Source organism: Symphalangus syndactylus, chromosome 3, assembly GCF_028878055.3.
Source record: "Symphalangus syndactylus isolate Jambi chromosome 3, NHGRI_mSymSyn1-v2.1_pri, whole genome shotgun sequence".
Taxonomy (NCBI): domain Eukaryota; kingdom Metazoa; phylum Chordata; class Mammalia; order Primates; family Hylobatidae; genus Symphalangus; species Symphalangus syndactylus.
In genome coordinates, this window is record NC_072425.2 from 8,947,129 (window position 1) to 8,966,492 (window position 19,364).

General features: G+C 45.7%; 1 protein-coding gene across 5 annotated transcripts in view; it reads left to right on the forward strand.

Moving 5' to 3' along the window:
• CAMSAP1 (calmodulin regulated spectrin associated protein 1) overlaps window positions 1-19,364 on the forward strand; it is a 97,060-nt gene that overhangs the window by 35,884 nt on the left and 41,812 nt on the right. The window contains exons 4-6 of one of the 5 annotated variants that reach the window (XM_055270402.2): window positions 4,875-4,955; window positions 6,049-6,081; window positions 8,810-8,951. In XM_055270402.2, the coding sequence (XP_055126377.1) occupies window positions 4,875-4,955; window positions 6,049-6,081; window positions 8,810-8,951 (256 nt within the window). Of the gene's footprint in view, window positions 1-4,874; window positions 4,956-6,048; window positions 6,082-6,414; window positions 7,633-8,809; window positions 8,952-19,364 lie in introns of those variants that run through there. The other 4 variants (XM_055270403.1, XM_063636765.1, XM_055270404.2 and 1 more) reach the window with 4 other exon arrangements.

Sequence of the window (19,364 nt, forward strand, 5' to 3'; positions counted from 1 at the left end):
GAGGTGGGAGGATTTCTTGAGCCCGGGAGTTCAAGACCATCCCCGGCAACATAGTGAGACCCCATCTACAAAAATTATTAAAAATTAGCCAGGCATGGTGGTGTGTACTTGTAGTCCCAGCTGCTTGGGAGACCGAAGCAGGAGGATTGCTTGAGCCTGGGAGATTGAGGCTGCAATGAGCCGTGATCGTGCCACTGCACTTCAGCCTGGGTGACAGGGTGAGACCCCATCTCAAAATAAATAAATAAGGAAGATGGCAGTATTTTACAATTTTGCAAGTGTCTTACTATCTGGCTTGCTAGAAAATAGCTGATTATCCTATCTACTTTTGCATTTAATCTGTTACAATATGTTGTTTTTATTGAAGTTCATGAACAAAATCTGGCTTCATGTAGATATATAATTGGAAGAGGGGATAGTATTTTCACAGTCTTTTCTGAGAAGTATGCAAATCTGTTTTTGCTATTACACCAAAGCTTGACAAACAGTAGTTTCTCAAAGATTAATTATGTGGAATTTGAAACTGTCATCAATTAATGTTTTTAAGAAATTGAGATATAATTTACATGACATAAACTTCACTATTGTTAAAAGTGTACTAGTCAATGGATTTTTTTATTTTTTTATTTTTATTTTTGGAGAGAGAGACTCTGGCGCTGTCACCTAGGCTGGCAGTGCCGTAGTGTGATCTTGGCTCACTGCCACCTCTGCCTCCTGGGTTTAAGGGATTCTCCTGCCTTAGCCTCCCCAGTAACTGGGATTACAGGTGTGTGGTACTGTGCCTGGGTAATTTTTTTATGTTTTGTAGAGATAAGGTTTTGCCATGTTGGCCAGGCTTGTCTTGATATCCTGGCCTTCAAGTGATCCATCTGCCTTGGGCTCCCAAAGTGCTGGGATTACAGGTGTGAGCCACTGTGCCTGGCCTAGTCAGTAGTTTTTAATATATTCATAAGGGTGTTGTATTAATCTGTTTTCACACTGCCTAAAGAACTGTCCAAGACTGGGTAATTATAAAGAAAAGAGGTTTAATTGACTCAGTTCCACATGGCTGGGGAGGCCTCAGGAAACTTACAATCATGGCGGAAGGGGAAGAGGCACGTCTTACATGGAGGCAGGCGTGAGAGAGCAAGCAAGAGTAGGGAAAACTGCCTTATAAAACCATCACATCTTGTGAGAGCTCACTTGCTATCACAAGAACAGCGTGAAGAAAACCTCCCCATGATCCAATCACCTCCCACCTCGTCCCTCCCTCAACACGTGGGAATTATGGGGATTAGAGTTTGAGGTAAGATTTGGGTGGGGATACAGAGCCAAACCATATCAGCTTTATAGTCGTCATCACTGGCTAATTCCAGAACATTTTTATCACTCCAAAGGAACTCTGTACCTATTAGCCAGACCTCATTCCCTCCTCAGCCCCTGGCAACCCGCAGTCTACTCTATATCCATGGGTTTGCTCAGTCTGGACAGTTTTTATGAATGGTTTCGTACAGTATGCAATCTTCCGTGCCTGGCATCTTTCACAGAGCATGTTTCCAGGGTTCATCCATGTTGTAGCGTATGTCAGAGTTTCATTCCTTTTTATGCCTGAACAATATTCCACTGTGTGCTTACACCTCATTTTGTTTATTCACTTATCAATTGGTGGGCATTTGCAGTGTTTCTGCATTTTGACTATTGTGAATAATGCTGATTTCACGCACAAGTTTCTTGTGTGAATATATGTTTTCATTTTTCTTGGGTATGTACCTGCAGTGGAATTGCTGGGTCATGTATTCATTCTGTGTTTAGCTTTTTGAGGAACATCCAGACTGTCTTCCACAGCAGCTGTGCCATTTTACATTCCTACTAGCTGTATCTGAGGGTTCTAGTTTTCCCCATCCTTGCTAACATTTGTTATTTTCTGGCTTTTTTTTTTGTTTGTTTTGAGACTGAGTCTCGCCCTTTTGCCCAGGCTAGGGTGCAGCAGTGCGATCTCAGCTCAGTGCAACCGCTGCCTGCTGGGTTCAAGTGATTCTCCTGCCTCAGTCTTTCAAGTAGCTAGGATTACAGGTGTAAGCCACCACACCTGACTAATTTTTGTATTTTTTGCAGAGACAGGGTTTCGTCATGTTGCCCAGGCTAGTCTTGAACTCCTGAGCTCGAGAGATCCATCTGCTTCGGCCTCCCAAAGTACTGGGATTACAGATGTGAGCCACCGTGCCTGGCTGTATATCTTCTTTGGAGGAATTCATACCCTTTGCCTATTTAAAAATTGGATTGTCTTTTTATTGTTGTGTTGTTCTTTTATAGATTCTGGGTACTAGATCAGTGAGTTTTTTATACTCTGTTATTACTGTGGTAACCGTTTCTGGTTCTTGCATTCTTCCTGGACCTTTTACCCACCCAGCTTCATGCTTTGGTCATTTGGAAAATTGTTTCACTGAGTTACGTAGATCTTCCAAATGTTGTCACATTTCATGACACAGTATCAAAACTTATATTCATTAACATTGCCAATCTTGGCTGGGTGCGGTGGCTCACGCCTGTAATCCCAGCACTTTGGGAGGCTGAGGCAGGTGGATCACGAGGTCAGGATATCGAGATCATCCTGGCTAACACGGTGAAACCCTGTCTCTACTAAAAATACAAAAAATTAGCCGGGCGTGGTGGTGGGTGCCTGTAGTCCCAACTATTCGGGAGGCTGAGGCAGGAGAATGGTGAGAACCCGGGAGGCGGAGCTTGCAGTGAGCCGAGATCATGCCACTGCACTTCAGCCTGGGCGACAGAGCAAGACACCATCTCAAAAAAAACAAAAAACAAATCTCATCAGAAAAAGCCTTTACATATTAGGAATTTATCTAGCTTTTGGTGGCAGAAACAAGTTTTCCAAAATTTAAATTTTTTCTGAAATTCAAATTTTATTACCGGAAACAAGTAGTTTTCCTTTAGTGACAGACATTCATTTAAAAGAAAAGCACTTCTTTGGTTTTGAGATGATGTCTTAACACGTTCGCAAATGTGAGTAACTGGTTTGTTAGTGGCTCAGCTTGTAACTCAGGTGCACAAGTGCATGTCCCGAGGTCACTGTTGTCATTTGGTCCACAGGAGAGGTGCTTTGTGCCTGCTGACCATGTGGTCATGGAGTACAAAACAAGTTGTACTATAAGGTAGAGATTTAATAAAATATTTTCCATCTATATCGTTTCCTTCAGCCTAAACAACTTCTTTTAGCATTTTTTTTTTACAGGCAGTTCTACTGAATTCTCTCAGCTTTTTCTTTTCTGAAAAAGACATTATTTTGCTTTCATTTTCCAAAGATACGGCTGGATATAAAATTTTAGGTTGACTGAACTTTCTTTCAGGTGAAAATATGGCTCCATTCTGTTGTGCTGCTGGGGATACTTTGTGGGATGAGGTGGGACTGGCTGACGGTTCTTGCTGCAACTTTTTAAGACACTGACTTTCAACCGTTGTCTTGTCTGCAGCCTTGTCTCTGGTCTGAGGATGGGAGGCGTCTTGGGGGTGTTTGCAGGGCCCCTGCCTGGCATCTCTTCCGCAGCACTGGGGCTGCGCTGGCTCTGCTCTGTGTAGCTTTCCCTTGCTTCCAGGGTTCCCCTCTTTCCTTGTTTGTCCTGTGGATTTTCAGCTTTTAAATTATCTTTTCTGTGTTATTTTCACGGGGATCAGAGTTACAAGCAAATGTTTGATTTACTGTGTTTAGTCTTCTTGATTTTTTGGTAATTTATAATTATATTTTCCTTTAAAATGTTAGTTTAATTAAAAATTTCAATTAATTTACATTTTTAGAAGGATGTGTTTTTACGTGGTGCTTTTTTAGTGGCTTCGACTTTCCTCCAAAAATATGACTGTTTCATGTTATGTATTGGTATTTTCATTCATTTTCTTGATTAGCTTTTCCAAAGACTTTTTTTTTTTTTTAAAAAAAAGAGGGTCTTGCTGTGTTGCCTAGGCTGGCCTGCAGTTTTTGAGCTAAGGTGATCCTCGTGCCTCAGCCTTCCAAGTGGCTGGGATTATACGTGTGAGCTGCCACACTCGTCCTTTGCAAAGGACTCTTTTAATCATGCATACAAAACTTGGTTGTGGATTTAAATATCCTTTCTTCTACTTTCTCATTGATTGAATTTTACATTATCTATATAGCTTTTTTTTGTCTTTCTTTTTAGTTTTAAAAATACTTTTTCGTACTCCTGATTTGATGTGCATGGTGGACTCCCTTGTCTGTGTTGTTTGATGACGAAGCATTCAGCTCCGTGCCTTTTTGTCTGATCATGGCTTTTACCTCGCCCCTTTAAGCACTGCTGAGTGTTTTTCTCCATACTTTATGATTGCAATTTTGATATTGAGTTAGTAGTTGTAGGAGAGAATACTTAAATTTCTAAGAAGTTGAATTAATTTTTACGGGGTGTATAGTTAAACTTTTATAATTAGATTTGGTTTGGTATGATTTTTGCATGGTCTGGGATGTGTGGCCTATCCTGTCACAAGTCAGGCTCTTTAGTGAGATGTCTCCACCAGACTGTTTGGTAAGTGGCGTTTGCTGTTGGTGTTGGAGAAGCTTAGCTGTTTGACAGTACTTGTTTGGTGAATGACCACTGCCAAGATGTAGTGACTCTGTCCCGCAGTGACGGGGGAGCACTGCGCTGGCATTGGGGTGGGGGTCGGGGGCAGGTGGTTTCCTGGTGGTAGCAGGACCTTGTTGTGGATCATGTGGAATCCATGTACTTCTGTATCTGTGTAATTCGCCTAAACAATATCTATGTCTAGGAGTCAGAGGTAGATCAGGTGAAGTGTGGGTCTCTGGGGATAATTGTGGAGATACAATTGTGCAGGACAGCAATTACCTCTTTTAATGCATTTCTCTTCTACTTCAGGTAAATCTTAAAATGAGAGAGATAACAGAGAAAGAAGTTAAATTAAAACAACAGTTATTGGAAAGTCCAGCTCATCAAAAGGTAAAGGGTAAATTTAATTTTTCTGGAATGCACTAAGTTAATGTTGGTCCCAATTTTAAAGAATTCTGTTAGTTCCCACTATTTGCTTATTCTCTATTTTTACTCACCAAAGAAGCAGCTAGTCTCTTGGATTCACCTGGTGGGCTGATTCTCCACACCTCAGTGAGAGGTGACCACGGCAGCCTGTCCCCTGTCTCTCCCTGGGAAGGGGTGTTTTGTATTGCACTTTGTGGTGGGTGAGGGTATTTGGGGGAATTGGGAGGCTTGAGTGAGGGACGTAGGGCCCACCTGGGTGCTAGCTTCCACAAGTCAACAAACAAGGGGAAAATTGCCTATTGCTAAAGATGCCCTCGAAAAGTCCTTAAATGGCCCATGAGGTGCAGCGTAGCTGGTGGTGTACCTGTGTGCCTGTGCCGTGATTCTGCTGGATGAACCCTACGTGCCTACTGAAGTGGCATGATGGCTGGGCTACACCTTCAGCCATTAGCCTTTTTCTTCCTCTGACATTATTTTCTCTTTTGCAAGCACATGTGTGACTGAATTCACTCAGTTCAGTGCACACAAGATGCAGCCCGACCATCTATAAGGTCTCGCCTTTGAAGTGCAGTGTTCTGCCTTCCCGTGTTCCTTCTTCCCCCTCCAGTGGCACCGGCCCGTGGCCATGCATTTGTTAGCTGGGTGGGCGTGTGAGTCAGGCCGCCTGGTATGCCTCCCTCATCTGGATCTTAAGCATTGAGTTTCCTCCCTGTTCCTCAGATGGTCATGTTTAACACATGGGTACAGACTAAGCACTAGACCCTTCCCGCGTCAGAGCTGACTTCTTGCCTTTTGGTACCCAGCCCATACCAAGTTTCCGAAGTATTCTTTGCTACTGCAAAGAATAGTGTTGTGGAGGTGACTCGTGATCTTCCACTTTAATCATCTGCTAATACAACATGCCTATGGCCACGTACACTTAGAAGACTTTGCTTACCAGAGGCTCTCCCGCCTCTGCCGTGTAAACGCCGTGGGGAAGTGTGTGTTACCTCGTCCACACGTGGACCTGCTCTGCTGATGCTCCTCTCCTGCCTTCCTTCTCTCGCTTCCTGAGCAGTCTCCCTCCAAGTGGTATTGGAAGTTAGTGCCTGTAAGTGAACCCCGAGCCGCCAGCTGCCATCTACAGAGCCATCCTGTCGCGATCACTTGCTTCCATTAAAAATTGCTCGCACCCAAAACTGTTTTTTTTTGTTGTTGTTGTTTAAATGTCCCACCTTGGAGTTATTTATATAGTACAAGAATTGGCCTGATTCTGAGCCGAATAGGCCTTGTAATAAGGCACTTTGGAACTGTTAAGTTACATTTTGCCCAGTTTCCTAGTTACTTCTTTAAGTGATCAACACGCATGTAATGAGAGGGCGTTCTCTTTTGTGATAGATACAGAGGGAATGAGAAGTGTTCTAGTTGCCCAAGTTACTCTGTATATTTTGTTCTTTCTGATATTACCTTGCCTGACTGTGGTATGTAACATGACATCTGTTAGGGGCCATCAGCTGGGTGGTCCAGGTATGCGGGTGATGCACCTGGTGGACTAGGGCTGGAGGGCTGCAGAGAGGGGCTCTCACCAGCGTGTCAAATTCCTCTGTTCTCCTCCCCGGGTGTTGCAGCCACGCCTGCTGCCTCAGCCTGCATGGAGTGGGGAAGGGGCATTTCCTTATTCCCAGGCAAGGGTCTGAGTTAGGTCAGCCTGGCCACAGGCTTTTTGGAGTTAAGTGTGAATTTTCACATAAAAAGAAAGGTGAAAACAGCATTTGGTTTTCCAACCCTAGTTGTGCTCCACCTGGTGGCCCATTCTGGAAGCGGAGCCAGTTTGTTAACCAGGCCCCTGGGGAGAGTACTTGGTGCCAGTGGTGCCTTTCTTGGGAACTTTTGGATGCAGATCTTGCAGAGGGCTTTATGCGTACTCCATTAACTTCCTGTGTCCTTCAGTGTCATTATTGGGCCCCTATTTTCCTTTGAAGTCCGTCCTCGAGGCGATAGCAGTGGGAGTAAGCTGGGATACAGGGCCCCTTTGAGCAGCAGTAGATTCTGCTGCAGAGCTCACGGATCATTTTGCTTCTCTTGAAATATATTAATAAGAAGAAAGAGGAAAGCATTTTAAATCAATATAGATCTTTTAACTTTTTGAATCCTGAAGACTGAAGAGCTAAATATCATAGCACTTATGTGATTTAGTCGAGGGCTGACAGACTTCATCTGTCCCACAGGAAGTGAGGTTTCACATGAGAGTTTTATAAAAACAGAAACATGTTACCAAGAGTGGTGGGTCCCTTGATGCTTTTTTATTAGATAGTTCATAACGCGAACTTTCCGACCCCAGTGTTCAGTAAATAGGTCAGTGAGGAGAAGTGTAGAAAGGCCTGGGAAAGACGGACAGATTTAGAGGTCTAACCTCAACACTGTACAGCCTAGAGGGTCAAAACACCTGATTTGCAAGGCAACTGTGCAAGTTCCTGGACTCTTATAGTTCAGGAGTGTTTCACCTGACCTTAAGCCCACCCCATCCATCTTTAATCAAGAAACCATGTGCTTTCCCGCATGCCTGTGGCCACCCCTCACGTGTCTGCTGTCTTTGTGGAAGCCTGGCCTGGCGCATGCTGTGGTGCACTGCATGCTGGAACCTGTGGAGTTTGCACGCGTGGTACAGTATGAGGCGGGTCACGTTTTGTAGAGTGTGCCATGGGCTCCGAGAAACAAGTTAAAGTGTGTGCTGAAACAGATTTTATTGACATAAAATAAGCCTTATTGCTAAGTTTAAGAGAATGTGTTACAAATGTTTTTTGCTAAACGTCAGTATTGATTATTCTACACGATGTACTTATTGACATAACAACTTGAAATTCTTGATTTTAGACAATTTCTCCTCAAGTTGATTCAGCTGCATGACTCTCAGAAATCAGTCATTTTTTTATTGTAGATTGCGGGTTTTCTTCCTCTAGTTTGTATCGTGTATTTTCCTCCTGTGGAGAAAATGTGGTTGGCAAGAAATGCCATATTTTAAAGCTGTATTGTGGCTGTTAATGCAGAAAACACGAGTGTACTGCAGGCTGTTTGGCAGTGGGGCTGGGGCTGAGTGTCCTGCCCTCAGTGGCCTGTGTCTGTGCTCTTGTACGCTGACATGCAGATACGGGCAGATCTGAGGGTTTGATAGAGCGCAGAAGGCCACACGTGTGGCTTCCTCTAAATGCAGAAACATGGAATCCTTGAGCAGACACTTGTCTTCTGGAGCACCTTGCATGGATTTCGTCTCCTGATGCTTCAGTGCCGTTAATAGGGTGGTGGTGGTTGTGTTATGAGAAATTTTGTCTAACCTGGCTTCTGAAATTTCTCAAACTAAATGGTAATGCTGTTTTGTGTTTTTCTTAATGACTGAGGCTAGTGATATTACTTAGAAAAGTAACAGTAACTTGGGTCTTCTAAGCGTCAGGATGTTCACCATTTAACTTGTTTCTCGTTAGTGTCTAGTGCGTCGGCTTTCGGTAGTGTAGGTGTGTGTTCTGTCTCCTTTCCCGTGTGTGCCTGCACTAGTGGCAGCCTCTGCTTCCAGGTCAGTTTAGAGTAGACTGGCTCTGGTATTGCTAGCAAGTAGTTGCTGTTACCCAGTGTAGCCATGAAGCCCAGCTCCTTGGATCTTGACATATATGTTCCAGGCAAAGTACGTAATCCAGACGTTTCTAACTTTTTCTAGATGATTGCAATTGTTCTCCATGTTGTCTATTAGGCGTTATGTTAATTCTCGGTCTAACAGTGTGCCTGTAACATATATGGTAGTGAAGAGACATCACATGCAGAGACCGTTTTCCTTTTATCAACTGCAGGTCCGCTATCGACGAGAGCACCTTTCTGCTAGGCAGTCACCCTACTTCCCGTTGTTGGAGGATTTGATGAGAGACGGCAGTGATGGTGCTGCTCTCTTAGCTGTGATTCACTATTATTGCCCAGAGCAGATGAAACTGGATGGTGAGTGGAGAATGCTTCCCTGAAAAGGCTTAAAAGAAAATTATAGTGTACATTGATCCACATATAAAAAAAAAAGAGAGAGAAAGAAAATGGAATCCTTAATATAAATTGGGATGTTAGCCTATAGATGAAAAAATTGGGGGGTGATGTGCTCATACTTAACCTGCATTTTATCTGATGACAAAACTGCACTTTGAAATTAGCCGGGTGTGATGGCGCACACCTGTGGTCCCAGCTACTCGGGAGGCTAAGGTGAGAGGATCACCTTAGCCCGGGGCGGGGTGGGCAGGGGGTGGTGGAGAGGGAGAGAGAAATTGTACTTGAAAGTATTTGAGTAATGTGTGAAAGTATTTGTGACTTTACCTATGTCTCAGAATGGGTAGCTTTTGTAAATCCTTCCTCAATTGATTTAAATCACTTAGAACTTAGTTTGAGGATGGGAAAATTAATGCAAAATTGAATCTGTGTATGAACCATTTATGAACAACTGCCACACGCTTGGTGTTGGGGACATTCCGATGACAGTGTATCTCCCTCCAGGTGTTTACACCCTAACAACGAGGAGAGAGAAAGTGAATGACTATCACCAGCACAACAGTGGGTGTCTGGACAGGGGCCGGGGGAGCATGAATTCTGATTTAGCTTTTGCTAAGGACCATTCATTCTGAAGTAGGCAGATACAAGGCCAAGAGGTGCCCCCCAGACTAATATGGAAACATTTGTGTCAGACTTCAGGCGCTGGGTGGATTGAGCTGACGTTGATCTTGTTCCTACTGAGTGTAAAAATGCTAGAAAATATAGTTTTTTAGACAAAATAGTTTCACGAATATATAGCTGCACTTAAAGGAAGAGGCTGGACATGGTGGCTCATGCCTGTAATCCCAGCACTTTGGGAGGCCGAGGCGGTGGATCACCTGAGGTTAGGAGTTAGAGACCAGCCTGATCAACATGGCGAAACCCTGTCTCTACTAAAAACTAGCCAGGCATGGTGGCGCATGCCTGTAGTCCCAGCTACTTGGGAGGCTGAGACAGGAGAATTGTCTGAGCCTGGGAGGCAGACATTGCGGTGAGCTGAGATTGCACCACAGAATTCCAGCCTGGGTGACAGAGCAAGACTCTATCTTGAAAAAAAAAGGAAGAAGGAGAGAGCCTCAGGTACCAGGAGATGGTCTCTGTCATTGAGTGAAAACTCATGAGTGGAGGACAGGTAGGTGCCCTGGGGCCCCTTGGGCCTGGGTCTCCATGTTCGTTTGGCCCTGGGCCTATGTGCTGTCAGGAGCTGTGACTGGGGCCTTTTGGGAAGACGACTAGAAAACTCCATCTACTGCCCAGGAGTGAACTGAGGAGGCCTGACAGATGCCCTGGGCTCTGGGGATGTGGAGGAGAAACTCTTTAAGGAGGAAATGCAGCTCTTGGGTACACGGTGGATCAGAGGGAGGTTGAGATGTGTTCACCCATGTGGCGTGGGAATACCAGTTGAATGTTAGTGCAACAAGTATTCTAGGACTAGTGAAGCTCATGGACCCTGGCAGGGATAAAGCACAGCTTGGCTGTGCAGGGACGTTTCCATGAGCCAGGGCATGCTGGCTGCCCACTGAGGAGAACCCCTACTGGAAGACGAACTCTTTGAAAAATCAGAAACTACGCAGGGAAAGCAGGAACTGCAGCTGATTTGGCACCAAGACATGGGTGAAAGATAACAGGATATTTAAAATGATGAAGGACATTAAAAAGAGAACTAGACACCTTAAAGAAGATGGGGTCGGGGTCGGGGTCTTCAGCTGTACTGCGATTTTCTTCATCCTCCAGGTCTTGGCACGCTTTTTTTTTTGGAGACAGAGTCTTGCTCTGTCACCCAGGCTGGAATGCAACTGCGTGATCTCGGCTCACTGCAACCTCTGCTAACCAGGTTCAAGCGATTCTCCCACCTCAGTCTCCCGAGTAGCTGGGAGTACAGGCATCCGCCACCACACCCAGCTAATTTTTGTATTTTTAGTAGAGATGGGGTTTCACCATGTTGGCCAGGCCAGTCTCGAACTCCTGACCTCAGGTGATCCACCTGCCTTCGCCTCCCAGAGTGCTGGGATTACAGGTGTGAGCCACTGCGCCTGGCCATGGGACCTTCTTTTATGTGTTCATCTCTTATATTCTCCCTCCTGAGTAGTTGGGACTACAGGCACATACGACCATGCCTGGCTAACTTTTATATTTGTGTGTGTGTTTGTGTGTGTGTGTGTGTGTGGGTGTGTGTGTGTGTGGAGATAGGGTTTTGCCATGTTGCCTGGGCTGGTTTCGAACTCCTGGGTTCAAGCAATCTGCTTACCTTGGCCTCCCAAAGTGCTGGGATTCCATACATGAGCCACCACACCTGGCCCTGGATGCTTTCTGAAGTCTACTTTCTAGTTCGTAAATTTGACTTTTCCTTCATTGTGTGCAGCCTGCCCTGTATGTCTGTTGGGGATCTTAAGACAGAGTGAATTGCTAAGGATACAGGGTCATTGCCAATTATGATCATGTGAACAGTTTACAGGAAGGTGTGACTGTATTGAAGCTCATTATATGTAAGAGCAGAACATCAAAATGGATTTTAAAAAATGGCAGAGTTACAGCCAGGTGCGGTGGCTCACCCCTGTAATCCCAGCACTTTGGGAGGCTGAGGTGGGTAGATCACCAGGTCAAGAGATCGAGACCATCCTGGCCAACATGGTGAAACCCCGTCTCTACTAAAAACACAAAAAATTAGCCAGACGTGTTGGCGGGCACCTGTAGTCTCAGCTACTCGGGAGACTGAGGCAGGAGAATGGCGTGAACCCGGGAGGCGGAGCTTGCAGTGAGCCGAGATCGTGCCACTGCACTCCAGCCTGGGTGACAGAGCGAGACTCCGTCTCAAACAAACAAACAAAATGGCAGAGTTACAAGGAGAAATGGATAGAGCCACATTGCTGACTTATGTAACAGAAACTGATTGATAAAGCAGATAATTTAGTAAGGCCATAGAGGACTTCAGGCTTCATCCAGTGCACCAGCCACTGTGGAATCTGCTCACTTACAGACAGTAAAGACAAACATGGGAGCCTTTATAGAACATGCAGTCAATTAAGGCCACAGGTCAGACTGCAGAAGATCCCAAAGAATCAGTACATTCTTCACAGTACAGTAAAGTGAGAACTCACCAACTAGAAGATGCAGCCTCTTTTCCTGCCTGTGAATTAATGATGGTTCATTTCAGGTGTGAATTTGACTGGATTGAGAGATGCCTAGGTGACTGGTGAAGCATTGTTTCTGGGTGTTTCCAGGGGAGATGGGTGTGAGTCAGTGGCTTGAGAAAGGAAGACCTGCCTTCAGTGTGGGCAGAAGAGGGGGACTCTCCCTTTCTGCTCTCTCTCCCTTACTGAATGGGGCACCTTCTCTCGCTGTCCTTGGACATCAGACTCCAGGTTTTTTGGCTTTTAGACTATGGGACTTGCACCATGGCTTCCTGGGGGATTTTAGGCCTTTGGCCTTGGCCTGGGGGCTACACCATCAGCTTTGCTGGCTCTGAGGCTTCCAGACTTGGACCCAGGCATGCTGCCACCTCTGATTCACTAGCTTGCAGATGACCTGTCATGGGATTTCTCTGTCTTTGTGATCATGTGAGCAAATTTCTCTGATTAAATCCCCTCTCGTATGTCCTACTGGTTCTGTCTGTCTGGAGAACCCTGACAAATGCACAGTTATTCTAAAATCTTAAAGATTGAGTGCCTGGAAGCCAGAGAAGGCATTTAAATATTTCATGGATCATAGGGGAAAGAGTAGTGGGACTTGCTAATGTGAGCTCAGCAGGGGCAGGCTTTTACCTGTTTTGCTCACTGATGTATCCCAGTCATCTGAAATAGTGTCTGGGGCCAGTTGGTGTTGAGTAGGTATTTGTTATTAGAAAAAGAACATAGAAGTAAACCCAGAAATAGTTGAAGGAAGGAGAAATGAAGGGCAGTTTTCTATCCATTTCTGTTAGTCCGAAGTCACTCCCAAGCAAGGAGAATAAGGAACTGAATTACAGATTCCATTTTGGATGAAACTAGGATATATCTGGACTCTGAACAAGTCCTCTAATGGAGAAGTAATTAAAAAAAAAAAAAAAAGCAAAGTGGAGGAGGGGTGGGTGTCAAGCTGGGGAAGCAAAGAGGCTCATTCTATAGGACCCTGGACATCAGAATGGAGCAACAAGGATGCTGGTGGACAGCAGTGCCTGGGGGTGGATTCCTTGAAAGTTGGTCTCCAGAGGGTGGATTCCTTGAAAGTTGGTCTCCAGCAATGAGAGCTCAGGTTCGCTTTGCTTCTGATGCCTTTCTCCTCACGTGCCCTCAGTAGATGCGGGACACTTCAGGAGAACTGAGCCAGATAAGCTCTGGCCTCAGACCCCAGGTGCAGGTAGGGATGAGGTGACACTGAAATCATGGCTTTTGTGTAAAATTCTTCATACCCGAAGGTGAGACTGGTTCTCCTCCTGGTGCACCCTGCCCCAGAAGTCACCGTCTCTCTTGCTTGACTCCATGATGAAGACCTGCCCCACATGCAACACAGGGAAAGATTCTTCTTTGCAGAAATCGGCCTCAGGAAAAAGACTCACGGTGACTCACTCCTTACTAGGAGCGGCAGCCAAAGATTCCTGACATTTGAGGAAAGCCACTGACCTGAATGAGAACCCAAATCAACAGAGATGGTGCAGGTGAGCAGGAGAAAATGTTAGAGATGAGAGGGTTTGGACCTCAGAACCAACAACAGGACTCTAGGAAACGATGTCTGCAAGATAGTGGCCCATAAGTATATACAGAATCATCAGACTCAGAACAGCCGTTGGAGTGCTACAGCTTGTTTAGAATTCTCTGGCAAATTCTAAAGAGCCACCAAAAACCAGTTCTTGGGAAGGAAATATTTGGTTGCTAAGATGGGAGAGCCACTGAACTGCTAGAGGACAGAGTTGAAGAAATCTCCCAGAAAGTAGAACCAGAAAAGCAAAGAGATGGGAAATAAGGGAAAAAAGATAGAAAAATCAGGATCAGTCTACGAAGAAAGAGAAGAGAAAATAGGAGAAAAGAACTTAGTCAACACAAAATGTAGAAAAATATCCCAAGGACATGAGTGGCAAGTAGGAAGGACCCACTGGGTGGCCAGCAGGATTCCTGAAGAAGGGCCATAGCAAAGCATACCATGAGGAGCTCCGGAACCCCAGGGAAAGAGGAGATCCCAAATAACTGTGGAGAGACCAAGCAGGTTACACACAAGGCAGGCAGCCCCAATGACACCAGATTCCTCAGCCACAGTCCTGGAAGGAGGATGACTGGGAGGTGCCTTCCCAGTGCTGGGGAGCGTGCCCACGCACACCATCCTAAAGAGGAGGTGGAGGGAGGCTCAGGCTGAAATCCACAGTGCCAGCCTTCCCATGGATGGGCCAGGAACGTGGGACAAAGGCACAGACCAGGAGGAGGCAGTTGGCCTGTCCGGCTCAGAGGCAATAACATAGGTGAATAACTGAATAGGTGAATAACCAAGTATTAAATCCAGGAAAAATGAAGAGTTGTGCAAGGAGTGTAAGTAGAGATACTGTGTAGCCCAGCTGTGGAAGATGGTTACATAGTTATGGTGTACAGAGACTCAGTCTGGGTTTAATCACACATCTGCTGTGTGGCCACTGGGGAGAGAGGCTGGGGAGGCACACACAGGACTGCCTGCACTGTGCTTGTCTGCTGTGACAGTGGGCTGTAGCCTCTTAGTGATAGGGTAGGGGATGGGGCTGCGTGTTCTCTTACCAAGGCCACAGGCAGAAGGAGTGGAATGGGCAGTGATAAGGTTTGGCTCTGTGTCCCCACCGAACTCTCTTCTTGAATTGTACTCCCATAATTCCCATGTGCTGTGGGAGGGACCCGGTGGGAGATAATTGAATCACAGGGTAGTTTCCCACATACTGTTTCTCGTGGTAGTGAATAAATCTCACGAGATCTGATGGTTTAATAAGGGGAAACCCATTTCGCTTGGCTCTCATTCTCTCTTTTGCCGCCGCCATGTGACACGTGCTTTTCATCTTCTGCCATGATGGTGAGGCCTCCCCAGCCATGTGGAGCTGTAAGTCCAATAAACCACTTTCTTTTGTAAATTGCCCAGTCTCAGATATGTCTTTATCAGCAGTGTGAAAATGGACTAATATAGGCAGAGACCTATTTCTCTTAAGCTTTTCAAAACAAATAGTTTGGCTTTTTTTTTTTTTTGAGACGGAGTCTCACTCTGTCGCCTATGCTGGAGTGCAGTGGTGTGATCTCGGCTCACTGCAAGCTCCGCCTCCCAGGTTCACGCCATTCTCCTGCCTCAGCCTCCTGAGTAGCTGGGACCACAGGCACCCGCCACCACGCCCCGGCTAATTTTTTGTATTTTTAGTAGAGACAGGGTTTCACTGTGTTAGTCAGGATGGTCTCAATCTCCTGACCTGGTGATCCACCCACCTTGGCCTCCCAAAGTGCTGGGATTACAGGCGTGAGCCACCGTGCCTGGCCTTTTTCTTTTTTTTTTTTTAAATTGAGATGAAGTCTCCCTTGGTTGCCCAGGCTGGAGTGCAGTGGCCCAATCTCTGCTCACTGCAACCTCTGCCACCACCTGGATTCAAGCAATTCTTGTGTCTCAGCCTCCCAAGTGGCTAGGACTACAGTTACGCACCATCACACCTGGCCAATTTTTCAGTATTTTTTGTAGAGATTGGGTTTCACCATGTTGGCCAGGCTGGTCTCGAACTCCTGACCTCAGGTGATCTGCTCGCCTTGGCCTCTAAAAGTGCTGGGATTACAGGCGTGAGCCCAGCCAGCTTCTTAAAAGTAAAATAAAAATTTTAAAATTTTGGCATGCAGCAATAGAAAAGAATGAGATCATGTCTTTTGCAGGAATATGGATGGAGCTGGAAGCCATTATCCTTAGCAAACTAACAGAGGAACAGAAAACCAAATACTGCATGTTTTCACTTAACAAGTGGGAGCTAAGGCCGGGCGCAGTGGCTCACGCCTGTAATCCCAGTCCTTTGGGAGGCCAAGGTGGGCGGATCACCAGAGGTCAGGAATAAGAGACTAGCCTGGCCAACATGGTGAAATCCGTCTCTACTAAAAATACAAAAATTAGCCGGGGGTGGTGGTGCACGCCTGTAGTCTCAGCTACTTGGGAGGTGAGGCAGGAAAATTGCTTGAACCCGGGAGGTGGCGGTTGCAGTGAGCTGAGATCACACTGCTCCACTCCAGTCTGGGTGACAGAGTGAAGCTCCATCTCAAAAAAAAAAAAAAAAAAGTGAGAGCTAAATGATAAGAACTTAAGAACGCAAAGAAGGAAACACAGACCCTGGGGTCTCCTTGAGGGTGGAGGGTGGGAGGAGGGAGAGGAGCAGAAAAGATAACTGTTGGGTACTGGACTTAATTTCTGGGTGATGAAATAATTTGTACAACAAACCCCTGTGACATGAGGTTACCTATGTAACAAGCCTTCACATGTACCCTCCCAAACCTAAAATAAAAGTTAACAAAAATTGGCAAATTTGCTGGGTGTGGTAGCTCATGCCTGTAATTCTAGCACTTTGGGAGGCTGAGGCGGGGGGATCATTTGAGCCCAGGAGTTCAAGACCAGCCTGGGCAACCTAATGAGACCCCAAAAATTAAAAAGTTAGCTTGGCCTGGTGACGTGCACCTGTAGTCCCAGATACTCAGGAGGCTGAGACAGGAGGATCACTTGAGCTCAGGAGGCTGAGGCCACAATGAGCTGTGATTGTGCCACTGCACTCCAGATGACAGAGTGAGACCTGCTCTCAAAAAAAAAATTTTTTTGGCAAATTTAACAGCAAAAAGTGGATAAAGTAGAAAAATTCCAAAGTTCTAGAGAATATGTAAAACTAAAAGCTTATTGTTTTAAAGAATTAATAAAATAGATAATCTGGAAAGATTGATCAAGAATTCAGGTATAGCAGCTACTAAAATAAAAATACTGAGAATATTTGTGTGCCATATGTGTTTGAAATGTTAGACAAAATGGGCAATCTTCTTTAAAGCCAAAAGTGGTGGGCAGTCTAAATAGACCCATAACTACAAAGGAAACGGACTCAGGAGTCAACAAATACATCCACAGGGACCAGCTTCTTCCTGGGGCATTTCACCAGACTCTCAAGGAATTGTCAGCTCCTGTGTTATATGTCAAGTGTCCCAGATAATAGGAAAAGATGGAGTGGCCCAAAAGAGGGGATTATTCCCTGACACTGAGTAGGCTATGAGAGGAAATTCTAGGCTGGCTTTCCATGTTAGTATAGATTGAAAATCCTATGCAAAATATTAGCACAAATTGAACAGATTCTCTATGGTCATCTCAGTAGGAGTAGGGAATCACTTGTGGGCAGCCACTGCCCCCTTCTGATGATGGCCCTGGGCCTCATAGGGACTTGATTGGACCTCATAGGCTGTTGACCCCACCCGTGGCAGGTGCAGTTCCAGTGAAGGCCCAGGAGCAGCAGCGCCTTCGTGTCCTGACGGAGCGGGTTCTCTGAGCCTGGCAGGAGGAAGGTAGCGGGAGCCGTAGCCAGGGCTGCCCTGTGCCCCTGCCCTGCACTGCAGTGCCCACTCCCTATGAGCATTCTCTTGTCATATGAGAACTGGGAGGCATTTGCGAGTAAGTGCAGCAGAAAAGAGGTGAAGAAAATCCATATGCTTTTCTATTTCTCTTGGGAGAAGACTGAAACAAGTGTTCTTAGATCCCCAGTCAGTATTAAAACTTGTGATTTCTCCAGATTGTTCTGTAAACTCGTCGCCAGTCCAGTAAATACTTTTGTCTTCACAGATATTAACAAGGCAGTGCAGAAATTCTCTTGGATTGTGTTATTTCTGTGTCTCTTTCAACCATTTGAGAGTAACACAGCAAAAGTTGGGAAAGCTAACGTTGGCACACAGATCCCCAGCCTGGTCCAGACTCGCTCAGCTACCCAGGAGCACCTGCTTGGCCTAGCGTCCCCTCATAGTTTCCCTTCATCTGGAGTCATTTCCAGCCTTTACCTGTCTTGACTCTTGATGTTTTCGAAGAGTAAGGTTGTGAGTAGTGGCCCTTGGTGTGTTTTTCTGGAGTTTCCTTGCAGTGTGTCCTCCCAGCATGTCACCTCAGGGGCAAGGTACTGGGACATCTCCGTGTTGGTGACTCCAGCTTCACCTCTTGGTGCAGGTGGCATGTGCTGGCCTTCCCCACTTCTAAGCTTGCTGTTTTTGCTTTAGAATGCATTAGTAATTTGTGGGGAGAGGCTTTGGACTGTGAATACCACGTTTCTCATCAGACTCTCACCTGCTGGTCTCTCCACCCGTGGATGGCTTCCAGCCTCAGTGCATCTTCCCATCTTGTCAGCGTTTGCCCCACTTGCGTGCTTCTTTATTCATGTGTTTGTTTATATCTGGATGACCTCATGGATCTTACTTTATTCAATAGGTCATAATTCATTACTTTCATTATTTATTTTGTTGCTTAAATTGTCCCAGATTTTAGCTGAGTAGTTTTGAAGAGTAAGAATGTGCGGGGTATGTGCCCTACAAATACCAAATTTTGCTTAACTTTGCATTACCAAAAACAGTGTGGTTTTGGTTCCGGGACAGTCACATGGACCAGATGAATAAACCACATGTAGAACCGAGAAAAGAGATGCTTTGCAGGGAATCTGGTGCCTTTGAGGTGGCCTCACCGAGGGAGCCGCACTGGCTGGTCAAGAACATGGCGGCATTGACATCTCTATGGGAAAGTGCCGTAAAACCCCACCCCATCTGAGCCAGAAATACCCCTTCCTCCGAGTAAAGATGCAAACCTGAAAAGTAAAATTTAAGAATTTTGAGAAGATAAAGGAAAATACTTTTATGATGTTCGTGTAGAGATGGATTGCCAAAATTATAAAAAGCACAAATAGAAAAGATTGTTAAATGTAACCATATTAAAATGTAAAACTTTCCTGTGACAAAAGCACATCATAAACAAAATGAAACGATAAACTGTACCCATTGAAAATATTTGCAGCATATGTGACCTGATGAAGGACTGTCATCCAGTCCTTTCGTAACCACAGTCCAGAAAGAATTCTAGAATCGGTAAGAAAAAGATGCACAGCCCAAGGCAGATATGGACAGGGTCCACAGGATAGGACCCTTCATGGCCAGTAACCATGAAAAAGTAAAACCACACCAGTCATCAGAGGCATGCTCTTTGAGAAGGTGGTGTTCACACCCCTCCGCCTGGCAGACATGGACAGGTCGGTAATGCTGCGGTGCAGGTGGGAAGGAGCAAGCTCTGGAGTGCCGTGGGTGGGACTGGAGCTAGGCACAACCAGGCAGAAGGGCATTGCCAGGTGACACAGGAGGGCGTGCCTAGCTCGTGGCCCAGCGAGTCCCC